The sequence below is a fragment of the Kogia breviceps genome, chromosome 12 (assembly GCF_026419965.1).
Source record: "Kogia breviceps isolate mKogBre1 chromosome 12, mKogBre1 haplotype 1, whole genome shotgun sequence".
Lineage (NCBI taxonomy): Eukaryota > Metazoa > Chordata > Mammalia > Artiodactyla > Physeteridae > Kogia > Kogia breviceps.
The window spans coordinates 40869184-40883385 of NC_081321.1; the positions used below are offsets into that span (position 1 = coordinate 40869184).

Sequence of the window (14202 nt, forward strand, 5' to 3'; positions counted from 1 at the left end):
TGTGCCCAGCATTCTTTTGAGGCTCTGTGGAGTACACAGAAGGGCATAAGAAAAATAATTTTGCCTTCAAAAACTTACAATATTATAGTAAGCTAAAGTCAACATTTAATGAAAGTACTTAACCACAGCATGGTAACTGCTATAAGAAAGTTATGAGGTGCTATGAAGATTCAGAGGAGGGAGTGATAACATCTCCTAGGGGTGTTGGGGAGAGTTGAGGTTTCTTGGAAGAGGTAGCCTTTGAGACTAACTTTGAAGGATGATTAAGATTCTGATGGGCAAAAATGGGGGTGAATTCCAGATTCAAGGGACAGGATTAGTGAAGTGATGAATTAGGGAAGAGACTGTGGTAATGAACACTAAGAAACAGAACCAACACCTTAAACCAGAGACCAGAAACATGATTTTGCCTCAGGGACACTGAAGCACAACCTTGTTTCAGATTTTAGGGCCAACACAAAGAGTGGTATGCAGGAGTTGAAACTTTAACATGCACCAACCATACTATTTTCCCCAAGTGTAGCTTCTTTGGAGGCTGAGGATGATTTGCAACTGTTCTTTTTCCTATAATAATGTGGACTCACCTACAGTCTGATAGTGGACATAAAGCAAAAACCCCGTTCCTCCTCTTGGGGACAGAGGATTGGCTGGATTATGGCCAGCCTCTCTTTTCTTTTAAACCCAAATCAAACTGAATGTGTTACTCATGGGTTTCTAACCTTGCCTTAGATCAGTAGTTCTTCTGTTGTTAAATAATTTGCCTTAGATCATTTCTCGGAAAAGCTGGAAGCATTTCTGTGGAATTATTTCAACAATCATCCTTAGCTCAACTCTGTGCTTGTACTGCCAACCTGAGACCCAGGGAGAAGACCTAAACTGCAGTGAGTCCATGGAGGGGATCGCATCACTGCCTGCCTGCTTCTCCTTAATACTCTTTAAGCTGGTCACTAGCTCGAGGATTAACAAGTAATTTTAGAAGGCCCTTCCCCCTCACCCTCAGTTCCTTCCTTCTGCAACCCCAAGGGATGGTTCCCCATAATTAAAAAATCAACACCCAAGGAACAAAATCACGATAGACAAAACCGACACTTTCTCAGTTTTCAAGGGTCAGGTGCATCCACAAATAAAACCACGAAATTTTCAATCTCTAGCAAGCAGTCGGAAGGACCTTCAAACCCAGAGGCCCCTGAAGGGAGGGAGGCGGTTTCCAAGGCAACCGGGCCCCGGAACGGTTGGCTCTCCCGGCTCCCTCCTCCTCCTCTTGGTAGTCCAGGGTACCGCCGGACAGCGTCCTCCGGTGCTCCGCGCCCTGATTGGCCGCACAGGCCGCGCGTTGATTGGCTGCGGCGAGGCCTCGCGGGCCGGCGGCTATGGAGGAGACAGCGGCGGTTGATGGTTGACTGTTGGCTCCAGGGTAGGGGTCGCCGCTCGGGCGATCTCCTCAGACCCGACCAGAGTGCGTGGACTGGTGACGTTCGGCCTGGAGCCCGCGGGCGAGACCTAGTTGGGCTCTGCCATGCGGGCCGGGAGTAACGAGCCGGACGGCGTCCTCAGCTATCAGGTAGGGCCCCGCCTCCCGCCCCTCCCCGGGGCTCAGCCTCCTCATCCTCTGCCCACCCTCCTTTCTCTGGCCCCGAGTCGGGGCTCCGCAGGCCACTCCCTGAGGGCGAGGGGAGGCCAGCTCGGGACACCAGGGGGCGCTCCGGGCGGTCGGGGATCGGGCCCGGGCTGCGAATGGGTGACCTTGGGCCAAAAGGGGGAACCGCATCCTTTGCGTGGCCGTCTGAGGAGACCTGGCGGCCCGCCGCCGGTGACCTCTGTTCTCCTCGTATCCTCCTTGCTGGGAAAGAGGCTGGCTTCTGGCCTTGCCGTGTCCTGCTGGAACGTGGGAGAAAGGGTAGCCAGGGACCTTGCTCTGGTGAGGCATGTCTCCTCGTTGTGTTTTTATTTCTGGGGGTTTCTGGTTCCTCACTAGCTCAGAGGAAGAGCTGGAAAGACTTGAGGCTGAGACCAAACCCTAAACCTTGTCAGTGTGGTCAGCTTTATGACTCCCTCCATCCAGTTGCACAGCCAGCTGTCAAGTTCTGGATAGGGAAGTGGAAATGGGCTGGGGAAGTGTTAAGGGGTCAGGAACAGGTGTTTATTTAAAGGAATGAGGAAACTAGGTTTAAGTAGTTGATAACCCAACTGTTGGGGTGGCTAATGTAAGGTGAAGCATTGGACTAGGGGTCAGAGACTGTTCAAATCCTACATCTGCCTCTCACAGACTTTGTGAACTTGAGTAAGTCACTTGCCTCTTTGAACCACAGTTTCCCCATCTAGCAAAATGGGAATGATAATATCAGCTTTGCTTACCTCACAGGGTGATTTTGAGGATGAAATGAGGTGCTGTTTGTGAAAGAGCTCTGTAAAATGATGTTTATTGTGTGGCAACCAGTATAGGAGTTGGGAGTTCATTGAATTCTCACTCCCCCCTTTCCTGTGCCCATCACGTGACGATGTGGTTACTGCTCTGGAAAGAGGTGTTGAAGGGAGGTCAAGTCTGAAGTGGAAGGCTGTGAAGAGAATGATGGGCCTTCTCAGAAGGATGACAGGTCTTGAAACAAGGACCATGTTGACGTCAGGATGGTTTCTGTAAAGAGGCAGAGAAAACTTGAGTTTGTAGCAAAAGGGGTATCACTGACTCACTCCTCTTCTTCCTGGTAGTAGTTTACTACTAGTTGATCCCATTGAATGTGTCTGTGTGTGTGTGTGTGTGTCTATGTGTGTGTGTGAATAACCATTTTAATCAGTCACACGAATAAATGTATTATGTATAAACTGTGATGTGTGCTTAGAAAGGAAGATATGCAGTGCTGTGAGTGTATATCACAATGGTTCCAGCTTTGGTCTCAGATCACATATTTTGCTAAGGAAGAAAATTTGGGCAAAGATCTAAAGAATAAGTGTCAACTGAGGGAAGAGGGAGATCAAAGGGCTTTGGAGACAAAGAACAGCAGAGGGGGCACATCTGGTTAGAAGACCTGAAAGAAGGCCATTGTGGATGGAGCCATAGGGAGAAATGAGGGGAATGGTGTGAGATGTACTCTGGGGTCATAACATACAGAGAGAGAGAGAGAAAGAGAGAGGAGCCAGAGAGAGAATGAGAGCTAATGAGATCATGATTACATTCTCCTCCTGAAAGATTTCTCTGGCTGCAGTGGGGAGAACAGGCTGGAATGAATGTGAGGAGACAGTGTCCTTAACATGCAGAATGTGTTCCAGTTGTATTGTCAAGATCATAATAACCCCCCGGCTTCTGTTAGTGCTCTGTGAAAACGATAATTCCTGAGTGCTTCTGGGATAGGACAGAAAATAATTATCTCTTTTATACCTAGTTCATGAAACTTTTTGTGGGCAGTGGGGCAACGAGAGAGCAAAGAATAGGGTGGGAACCGCAGGACCTCGAAAAGACTGAGTCAGGTGATGGGCAAATGGGTACTTGAGATATAGGGTGGAAAAGAAGCAAGGGTAGAAGGTGGAAAGGAAATGGGGGGGACTTGGGGGGGACACAGTCAATCGATTGAAAATTACCAACTAAGCCTCCTATGTGCCAACTGAGCTGTGTGGAAGGGAGCGGGTGTTGCAAAGTGAGCAGACTGTGTAACTTGTTGTAAACTGAGATTCCAGGCATCACATCTAAATAACCTAAGTCTAGGCTGTTTTCTCTGGTTTGGACTACTGTGCTGGCTCCTAACAGTTTCCTTCTGCTCTTCCTTCTACAGTCCACTTGCCCCATGGCAGCCAGGGAGAGTTTTTTTTTTTTTTTTGACTGCGTTGGGTCTTCGTTGCTGCGTGCAGGCTTTCTCTACTTGCGGCGAGCGGGGGCTAGTCTTTGTTGCAGTGCGTGGGCTTCTCATTGCAGTGGCTTCTCTTGTTGTGGAGCATGGGCTCTAGGTGCACGGGCTTCAGTAGTTGCAGTACATGGGCTCGGTAGTTGTGACATGCAAGCCCTAGAGCACGCAGGCTTCAGTAGTTGTGGCTCACGGGCTCTAGAGCACAGGCTTATTAGTTGTGGCACAAGGGCTTAGTTGCTTCATGGCATGTGGGATCTTCTCGGACCAGGGGTTGAACCCGTGTCCCCTGCATTGGCAGGCAGATTCTTAACCATTGCGCCACCAGGGAAGTCCCAGAGAGAGCTTTTTTTAAAATTAATTAATTAATTAATTAATTTTTGGCTGCGTTTGGGTCTTCGTTGCTGCCCGCGGGCTTTCTCTAGTTGCATTGAGCAGGGACTGCTCTTCCTTGCAGTGTGCGGGCTTCTCATTGGGGTGGGTTCTCTTGTTGTGGAGCACAGGCTCTAGGTGTGTGGGCTTAGTAGTTGGGGTTCGCGGGCTCTAGAGCTCAGACTCAGTGGTTGTGGCACATGGGCTTAGTTGCTCTGTGGCATGTGGGATCTTCCCGGACCAGGGGTCGGACCCATGTCCCCTGCACTGGCAGGTAGATTCTTAACCACTGCGCCACCAGGGAAGTCCCCCAGAGAGAGCTTTTAAAAACACAAATCAGATGTCATATCCTATCTGGAAACCCTTCAGTGGCTTCCCAGTGCACTTTAGAATAAAATCCAAACTCCCTATTGTGGCCTACCAAGCTTCACTGTGACCAGGGCCTTGCCCACCCTCCCTGATGACCTCTCATCCACTCTCTCACCACGCACCCCTGCACTGGCTATCTTTCTGTTCCTTCAATATGACCAGCTCCTTCACGCCTCAAGAGTGTTGTTCTTGTCATTCCTGTGGACATTCTTCTACCTGGGCCTTCTCGTGACTCAACTCAGATGCCCCCTCCTCAGGGTGGCTTTCCTTGGCCTCGACTCACAGTTAATCTCTTTCATATGATTCTGCTTTCTTTTCTTAATAACATATATAAGTTACCTGGAGTGTTCTTGTTTTGATTTCTTGATTACTATCTTTTCAAATAGAAGCTTCATGAGGGCAGGGACCGGGTTGAAAATCTTGTCATTTGCACAGTGCCTGGTATAAAATCTGTGCTCAGTTGCTGAGTGAATGAACGACTCTCTTGTGTCCAAAGTCAATGTACTTCTCTTTAAGGAGCTCCTGGTCTTGTCAGTATCAACCCAGAGCCTCAGATGGCCATTGCTTTATTACACAAAAGCTCTCCTTTCTCTGCTGCTGTGCCTTCGCTCAGGTATTCTAGCTGGAAAACTTTTCCCCTCCTCTCCACCTAGAATATTCCATTTGAATCTTTAACGTCTGGCTCGACATCACCATCAGAATTTATCACTCCATCTTTTTTGCTCACAAACCACCACCACGTGCTATAACTTCTTCCATCCCTTCCTTGTGGAATCTACATGTTCATCTCTGCTGCTAACCTGCCAGCTCCCTTTCATATTGTTGGTTATGTAAGTTAACTTGTATTGAGTGCTTGCCATGTGCCAGGTACTCTGCCAAGTGCTTTCCGTGCATTGTCTCCTTTAATTCTCTCAATAACCCTGAAACTTACATGTCCTGATTATGCTTATGTTCCAAATGAGGAAACCAAGATGTAGAGTGGTTAAGTAACTTCTAAGAAGCGGCAGAGCTGGCCGTCTCTAAAGAAGTGTCCTTAATCCCTCTACATTCCCGTGGCTTGTGTCTCTGACACCTAGACCGGTGACTGATTAAAAATGAGCGCTTAAACGTCTGTGGGAAGATACGTGTGGCAAGGTGTACAAAGGATGTATTAGAATGGGAAGAGCTGGAATGAAGGAGGCCAGCTAGGCGGCTGTTGGTGGAGTTTAGGATGAGTTAATGAAGGCCTGAATTATTGAATTTTGGTGAGATCTCTGGAGGTGGTTATTGCAAATTTAGGAGTCGGTGAGCTCTTAAAAGGGATAGTAAGAGTGGAAGATCATAAATCTTGAGGGAGAGCTCCTAGTTTGGACTGGAACTAGGGACAACTTGTAGCTTCAAAATTCTCCCGATCAGCACTTTCAGAACTGAGCAGAAAGAATTTTTGGAAGAGAAGGCTGGAGAGGTTGAAACCAGCAGCACTTGAGCCAAGTGGTGCTGGGAACCACAGGGAGGTTCAGAGAGGGTGCAAGTGGCGGAGAGGGGAGCAAATGAATTTGGGCAATTACCAAGGCTTTTGTGTGAATCAGGCTGGCTCAGAATGGGAAATTTTGAAGAAATCTTCAGAATAACAAACCCTGGTGAATGGCTGATAACTGGGAAGCTTGGCGGATGGAAAGAGAGTCACACTTTATGTTTTAAAGTAGACCTGAGAAACTCTCCAGTGCTAGTGCTCAGCGGCCCTGGCACGCGTTTGTGCTCCATAAATATTTGCTGAGCGAATGAATGGCTCTGTAGAGAGCGGATAACTTTTCTGAGGGTCATGGTCAGTTCATGGGAAGCAGTCAGTATGTATTTGCTGAATGTTACTGAACAAAAGTATCAACCATAGCAGCTTCTCCTCTTACTGCCTTGCAATGTACAATCCATAGGCCTCCAGCCCCTCCCCCCACACTAGGTGTTCCTTTCCTGTGTGGGAATTGGGCAACATGTGAGCATTCTCTTTATCTGGCATCACCAGCTCTACTGGGGAGCTTCAGTAGGAGAGGTGTGGACTTTCCTGCCAAGCAGAGAATTGAGGCAGGCTGGGGGGACAATTCAGTTTGCAAATTTACTTCCTTTTGAACCTGTAGATAATTGTCTTAGCTCATGGTTTACCTTGGCAGGGTAGACAGGGCTCTCAGTTAAGCCTGCCACAGCGGTTATCAGGACACAGAAAAGCAATGTGTTCTAAATCTGCTGCTAGGTAACAGCAGCAAATCTGAGATAATGGAGAGGTTGGTTGTTTCCTGTAAGGCAGTAACACGTTTACTCTGGTTTTGCTAGTTAGAAAGCCACTAATGTATGTATTAATGTCTATTGCTGCCCTAACAAATGACCACACATTTACTGGCTTAAAGCAACACAAATTGATTATCTTAACAGTTCTGTAGTTCAGAAGTTCAGCACAAGTCTCATTGCGCTAAAATCAACGTGTTGGATGGGGCTGTTTCTTTCTGGAGCTTCTAGGGGAGAATCTATTTCCTTAACTTCTTCAGCTTCGTGAGGCTGCCTGCATTCCTTGGCTCACAGTTCCCTTCCTCCACAGTCAAAACCGGCAATACAGCATCTCTCAGACTCTGCTTTTGTCATCAAACCTCGTTCTCCAGCTGCACTCTTCTGCCTCATTCTTCCCCTTTTAGGGATCCTTGTGATTACATTCATCCCACTGGATAATCCAGATAGTGTCCTTATTTTAAGGTCCACTGATAAGCATCCCTGTTTCCATCTGCAACCTTAATTCCCCATTGCCATGTAAGGTAACATATTCATAGGTTCCAGGGATTAAGATGTGCAAGTCCTTTGGGGGCTATTATTCTGCCAACCACGATGTGCTAGCTAGTAAGTTGTATGGAACAGGAGTGACTACAAGTGGGGTTCAATAAAAAAGTCATGAGAAACCAGAGCCACTTTGGAATTTTAGGCCCCTAGCAGGCTGCTGAAGAGTCAGAATAGGAAGCTCATGGGTGTTCAGGAGCTCACGGCCACTGAGAGGGGGTCTAGAACAGCTGCATACATCCTCATGGAACCCCTTTTTCTTGCTATAGGTTGTCTGCATTCATTGAGGAAGTCAAATTGAGGGCATTAGAGAGTTGGGGATCTGTGGGTCAGATTCAGTGATGGGCTCTACAGGGGGTCAGAATTCATGGGCTTTCTGGATGAAGAGGGAGTTGGAAGTAAATAAGGAGATGGAGAAGCATTGGAATTCTGGTCAGTAAAGGCAGTGTGAAGTACAAGGATTTAAGAAGGTAATAATATGTCAATCTTGAGCTGTTTTCACTGTGGACATTAATCCATGATTAGGTGACCAGAGCTCTCTAAAATGACCAGGTTCTCTGCTTTTGGCAATGTTAGTGTATGATGTTAATGCATTGTAGTATATAATGTTAATACAGAGAGACTTGAGTTGACATTCCTCCTATCTCACTTAACTCTTGTGAGATCTTACTTAGCCTTGATTTAGGACTGTTGTGCAGATTAAGTGAGGTAAGATGTGTAAAGCACAATGCTAGGTATACAGAAAGTGCTCAGTAAATATTTGTTCCTAGTACTAATTGTGGTGACTCAGTTTGTTGATTAGAAACCCTGGAAGTCACTTCTGTATTTGTTGATTTAAAAATGATTGTGTATCAGAACTCAATAAATACTTGACTCGTTGTTGTTGCTGTTGTTGTTGTTGTTGGGTGGGGGGGGTAGGAGGGTGTTATCTGAAAACATTGGATAAAAGATGAAAGGGGGGGACTTCCCTGGTGGCGCAGTGATTAAGAACCTGCCGGCCAGTGCAGGGGACACAGTTCGAGCCCTGGTCCGGGAAGATCCCACATGCTGTGGAGCAACTAAGCCCGTGTGCCACAACTACTGAGCCTGCGCTCTAGAGCCTGTGAGACACAGCTACTGAAGCCTGCGCACCTAGAGCCTGTGCTCCACAACAAGAGAAGCCACCGCAATGAGAAGCCCGTGCACCACAATGGAGAGTAGCCCCCGCTTGCCACAACTAGACAAAGCCCCTGCGCAGTAACGAAGACCCAGCGCAGCCAAAAAATAATTAATTAATTAATTAAAAAAAAAAAAGATGAAAGGGGCTTTGGAGGTGAAAGAGTTGGAGACTGATTGCAGGAAAGGAGGCCGAGCTGAGTCTGGCAGTACTAATACCCTGCAGGTTCAGAGTGGAGCCGCAGTGAGGGGTCAGGGAGAGGGCTCAAGGTGGGCTCCACTGCCTGCTGCTTCCCCCTCGCCTGCAGCCTCTGTGTCTGCTTCAAGGATCTGGGGCCATTGTGTAAGACTCAGCCCCACCCCTGCCTTTTAATTTGTCCATTAACTGTAAGTGAGAATCTGATCTGCTACTCAGCTATAATTCATTCATTTGTCGAGGCTTATAACAGTGCTTTCTTTCTCACGATGTGCCTTGCAATTTCAATGTTTTAATGTGTATTTAACCCTCTTAGTTCTTTTTGTCTTACTTAGTCCTTCAGGTAGGCACCCAAGTCAATTCACATTTACATAGTGGGTCATTCTTATGAGCCAGTAAGACATACAGAAACAGGGTCTTTTCTCTAGTTCATCCTTCTTTCCCTCCCTCCCTCCCTCCCTCCCTCCCTCCCTCCCTCCCTCCCTCCCTCCCTCCCTCCCTTTCTCCCTTTTTTTTTTTTTTTTTTTTTTTTTTGCGGTATGCGGGCCTCTCACTGTTGTGGCCTCTCCCGTTGCGGAGCACAGGCTCCGGACACGCAGGCCTAGCGGCCATGGCTCACGGGCCCAGCCGCTCCGCGGCATGTGGGATCTTCCCGGACCAGGGCACGAACCCGTGTCTCCTGCATCGGCAGGCGGATTCTCAACCACTGCGCCACCAGGGAAGCCCCCCTCCTTTCCTTTTTCTCCTAAACTTATACAGTGTGGTTCTCATGATTCTAATATTTTCTGAGTCACAAGCTCCCCTGAGAATCTGATGGAAATTATGGACCCTCTCCCAAGAAAAATGCACCCTCACACATAATCCTCTGAAGCCCATTCATAAGAGCCCTGGAAATCCATGGTTAAGAAATCCTCCCAGCCATAAATAATGACGGTATCAGAGGAAGTAATAATCAACTGGTGAGGAATCTGCAGCAAGCACAGACCAATGAGACTTGATGTTCCTTTCTTTTCATTTTTTATGATTTTAAGCAAACTTTAATAAATAGTAGAGAGACTTGAAGTACCCCACGGCCTGGCTCCAACAATGAACAACCTATCTTGTTTCATTTATGGGTCTACCCATTCTCCAGATCCCAGACATCATATAATTAAGTATGTATCACTTAAGATTAAGGGCCCTTTTTAAAAAAAATGACATAAGGGCTTCCCTGGTGGCGCAGTGGTTGAGAATCCGCCTGCCGATGCAGGAGACACGGGTTCGTGCCCTGGTCCGGGAAGATCCCACATGCCGCGGAGCAACTAAGTCCGTGAGCCATGGCCGCTAGGCCTGCGCATCCGGAGCCTGTGCTCCGCAACGGGAGAGGCCGAAACAGTGAGAGGCCCGCATACCGCAAAAAAAAAAAAATAAAATAAAAAAATAAAAAAAATAAAATAAAAAAATGACATAATCACCATATCACAATACAGGCATACCTTGGAGATATTGCAGGTTCAATTCCAGACCACCACAATAAAGTGAATATTGCAATAAAGCAAGTTGCACAAATTTGCTGGTTTCTCAGTACATATAAAAACTATGTTTATACTGTACTGTAATGTATTAAGTGTGCGATAGCATTATATCTAAAAATGTACATACCTTAATTAAAAAATACTTCATTGCTAAAAAATGCTAACCATCATCTGAGCCTTTAGCAAGTCATAATCTTTTTGCTGGTGGAGGATCTTGCCTTGATGCTGAGGGCTACTGATGGATCAGGATGGTGGTTGCTGAAGGCTGGGCTGGCTGTTGCAGTTTTTTTTTTTTTTTGCGGTACGTGGGCCTCTCACCGTTGTGGCCTCTCCCGTTGCGGAGCACAGGCTCCGGACGCGCAGGCTCAGCGGCCATGGCTCACGGGCCCAGCCGCTCCGCGGCATGTGGGATCTTCCCGGACCGGGGCACGAACCCGCGTCCCCTGCATCGGCAGGCGGACTCTCAACCACTGCGCCACCAGGGAAGCCCCGACAGTAATTCTTTAATATAATCATCTACCCATCCAGTTAATTAAATTTATGTTAGCACCTTATAGTTTTTTTAAATAGTTGGCTTATTTGAACAGGATCCAATCGAGGGCCACACATTCACATTCAAGCGTGACCTTTCAAATACTCTGGCTGATGGTGTTTGACAATGGCTCTGTTTTCTTTGGCAGGACAAAGAGAGTGGATGAACATTTATTCAGTGACTTTAGACTGTGATTAACCAATCTAAACTAGGGAAACAACAAGTTGATTTTCAACCTGAATATTTTAGATGATTGGCCTTGCTCTTTATATTTTGCTTTTCTAGTCTTAGAGTCAAGAAATCAGTCATCCCTCCCGCTGCATCACAGCCCTGCTCCAGATTCCTGCTGTGTTCTATGCTGTGTGAGGTGTCTGTGGACAGTACTAAGCCTTGTAATTAATTGGTCCCTGCCCTCCAGATATACAAACCTGTGGGGAAGCCAACATGAAAAATTACTCGTATATATGTATATGGGTATACATATATATGAAGTTTTATGAGGAAATATATATCATATGAGAGTTAAAAAAACTAATAAATATTTACTCATCAAAATGTGTCGGATACCCACCACATACTGGACATTGTACTAGGGGCTAGGTACATAGCGGTGAACATAAGACACAGTGCCTACCCTCCTGTAACTTACAGGAGCACAGGTTACTTACAATGGTAAGCTACTGTATTAGGCTCTGGGAGAACAAAAAGATGAAAATCTGTGACTCCTGCTGTCAGGAAATTCACAGATAACAAATAACTCTAAAATAAAGGTAAGTTTTTTCCACCTAAAAGTTACTCTTCAGAAAGGACTTGACTTATTTTATGAGAGTCTTTACAACTTAGCTGGAAGTGAAACTGACATGCTCTGGGAAATTGACTCAAAGCATCTATGGTAATGAGGAAAACACTGATGTTAAAGATGTATCTGAAGATTTTGAATAACATTACTTTATAAAATGTGAGAAAAGTAGTATTTCTACGTTAACATATTATTTTACGTATCTGTAATCGTTTGTAAATATTTCAGTATGAATACTAAAAGATAAGGATTCTTTAAAAAGTAAGCATAGTACCACCTAAAGAGAAAATAATTTCTTTAATATCATAAAAGATAAAAGTTTCTGATTGTCTCAAATGTCATAACTTTAAAAATTATTTTATAACTAACTAAAAATTATTTTAGTTAGTTTAAATCAGTATTCAAATTAAGTCCACATATTGAGATTGGTTTGTTGTCTCTTTTAAACTATTGGTTTTGCCTTCCTCTCTCTCATTCTCTTCTTGCAATTATTTATTTTAAAAAAGATAGCAGGGAGAGGATTTGTTCTATAGCTATAGAGTTTTCCATTGTCTGGATTTTGCTGATTATATTCCTGTGGTATTTTTTCCCCACTGAACTCTGTTTCTTTGTATTTTTGGTAAATTGGTATTTGGATTTAGAGTCTTGATCAGATTCAGGGACAATTTATTTGGTGAGATTACTTCATGGGTGGTGATAAGGTCTCCCATTAGGAGGCACACAGTGTCTGGTTGTCTCTCTTTCTGTGATATTAGTGGCCTTGAAAATCAGTGCAGTCCATGAGGGATTGCAAAATGGCGATGTCCTAATTCTAACATTCCTTCTTCATTCTTTTCTATAATAAGAAACTTCTCTCATCTACTCTATGGTACCACTCTACAGTACAATTTAAATAGGAAAGCCGGGATAAATTTTTATCATTTTGCAAAATAATGAGTTGGTTTGCTAGTATTATCCTCCAGTGTTGACCAATTAGCTAATTTTTAAAGTGACATGGTGAACTCATGGATTTACACATATTTGATATATTCAATATGTTACAGTTGTTACCCTTACTGATGTTCAAATTGTCCTGTTTTTGGCAAGGCACCTCTCTAAGTTGGATCCTGAGTCCTTTTGACACAACCCTCGTTGTCTTTTAAGAGAAAATGGCATTTTAAGAGACCACAATCTAGGTGCTAATGATACTTATTACTATTGGCTGATCATTTTTTCTAGGCCTTTAGTCTGGACAGAGCTAGGAAATATAAATTTACAAATTTTAAAGCATTTAAAGATATATCATTGTTGATACTAACAGTGCTTCCAATTCAAATTCAGGACTATGTGTCCTGCAACTGTATCTGCTTTCACACCTGAGAACCCCAGGTCTCAATCACACTGAGAATGCCAGAGAAAGTTCACATAATCACTCATTTATTTTATCTCACAATACACAACAGTCTCAGAAAAATAACACCAACACTACAACCAACAATATGACAACTAAAAAGCAGTTTAAGATCGTTTCAAATTCTTTTTGTCCTTAGGATATATGTCACTAAGAACGTTCAGTCAGTTATAACATTATGGTATAAAGTTACTTGGAATAAGTTCTCTTGGAATAGTTATGCCATCACTTTGGCACTTGTTTTCAATTTGTGGGAATTGCTTTTTAAAATGTAAAATTTTGGTTTTTAAAAAATTAATTTTGTTCTAAAATTACGTAAAAAATGTGCAAAATAAGTTATCTTCAAAGAAATTTAGTTTCTATCCTTATCTTCTTTACCCCATTCCCTCCCTCCTCTGTAGGTAACTATTTAAAAACATCTTTTACGGATCATTCTTCCTTTGTACGTTTTTAAGTGTAAGCAGATGTTTTTGTTCCAACACCCTTTCTTAGATAAAAGTTAGCAAATTAAACAGTTTCCTCCACCTTGCTTTTTATTTATCTTTTTTATTTTTTATTTTTTTAAAGATACGAGTTTGTATTAAAATTACAAAAATGTAACATTATTAAGGTATGATTCATGCAAAGTGCCATGTTTCTGAACTAAAATAAATGGATAAGGATGGAACCTAACAAGTATTAGACATGTAATTCAATACTTAAGACAATTACAAGTGATTCAGATTTAGTTTAATTTTTAAAAAAGATCATGAAATCCTTTTTGCAAGACTCTTGAAAATGACTCCTACTGAACAAAACGATAGAGAGAAAACATTTCAACAAAACATTTAACAACCACAATGCTCAAGTATTTAAAGACAGAGATCTAGAAAGTAATACATATTGATTTACTTTGCATATTGTAATTACCTCTGACATTAGTGATTCTTACTATCATGGAACCTCTCCCACAATAAGCATACATCACAAACATTTTGTACATATTTCACAAGTTCACAGCCCTCCTGAGAGCCTATTCATGGACTTCATTTTGAAAAGTGGTAACGATTTCCAGAAATTGACTCATTTTCTCATATACATCCTAGAAATGCCACCTTCTCACTATCTTCCATTTATTTTGGGAGCAAATCAATGTTACCAGTTAAAAACTACCTAGAATACCAACGAGCACTAACATATCTGGCTTGAAAACATTTTATTAAACATTTTTGGACGTGGCTTCCTACCTTTTAAGTATAAAAAAGAC

General features: G+C 43.9%; 1 protein-coding gene across 1 annotated transcript in view; it reads left to right on the plus strand.

The window, feature by feature from the left end:
• Positions 1-1356: 1356 nt before the first annotated feature.
• The window catches only part of SLC4A8 (solute carrier family 4 member 8), a 75302-nt gene continuing 62456 nt past the window's right edge, over positions 1357-14202 (plus strand). The window contains exon 1 of the mRNA XM_059082766.2: positions 1357-1561. Within this exon, the coding sequence (XP_058938749.2) occupies positions 1517-1561 (45 nt within the window). The 5' untranslated portion in view covers positions 1357-1516. The remainder of the gene's footprint in view (positions 1562-14202) is intronic.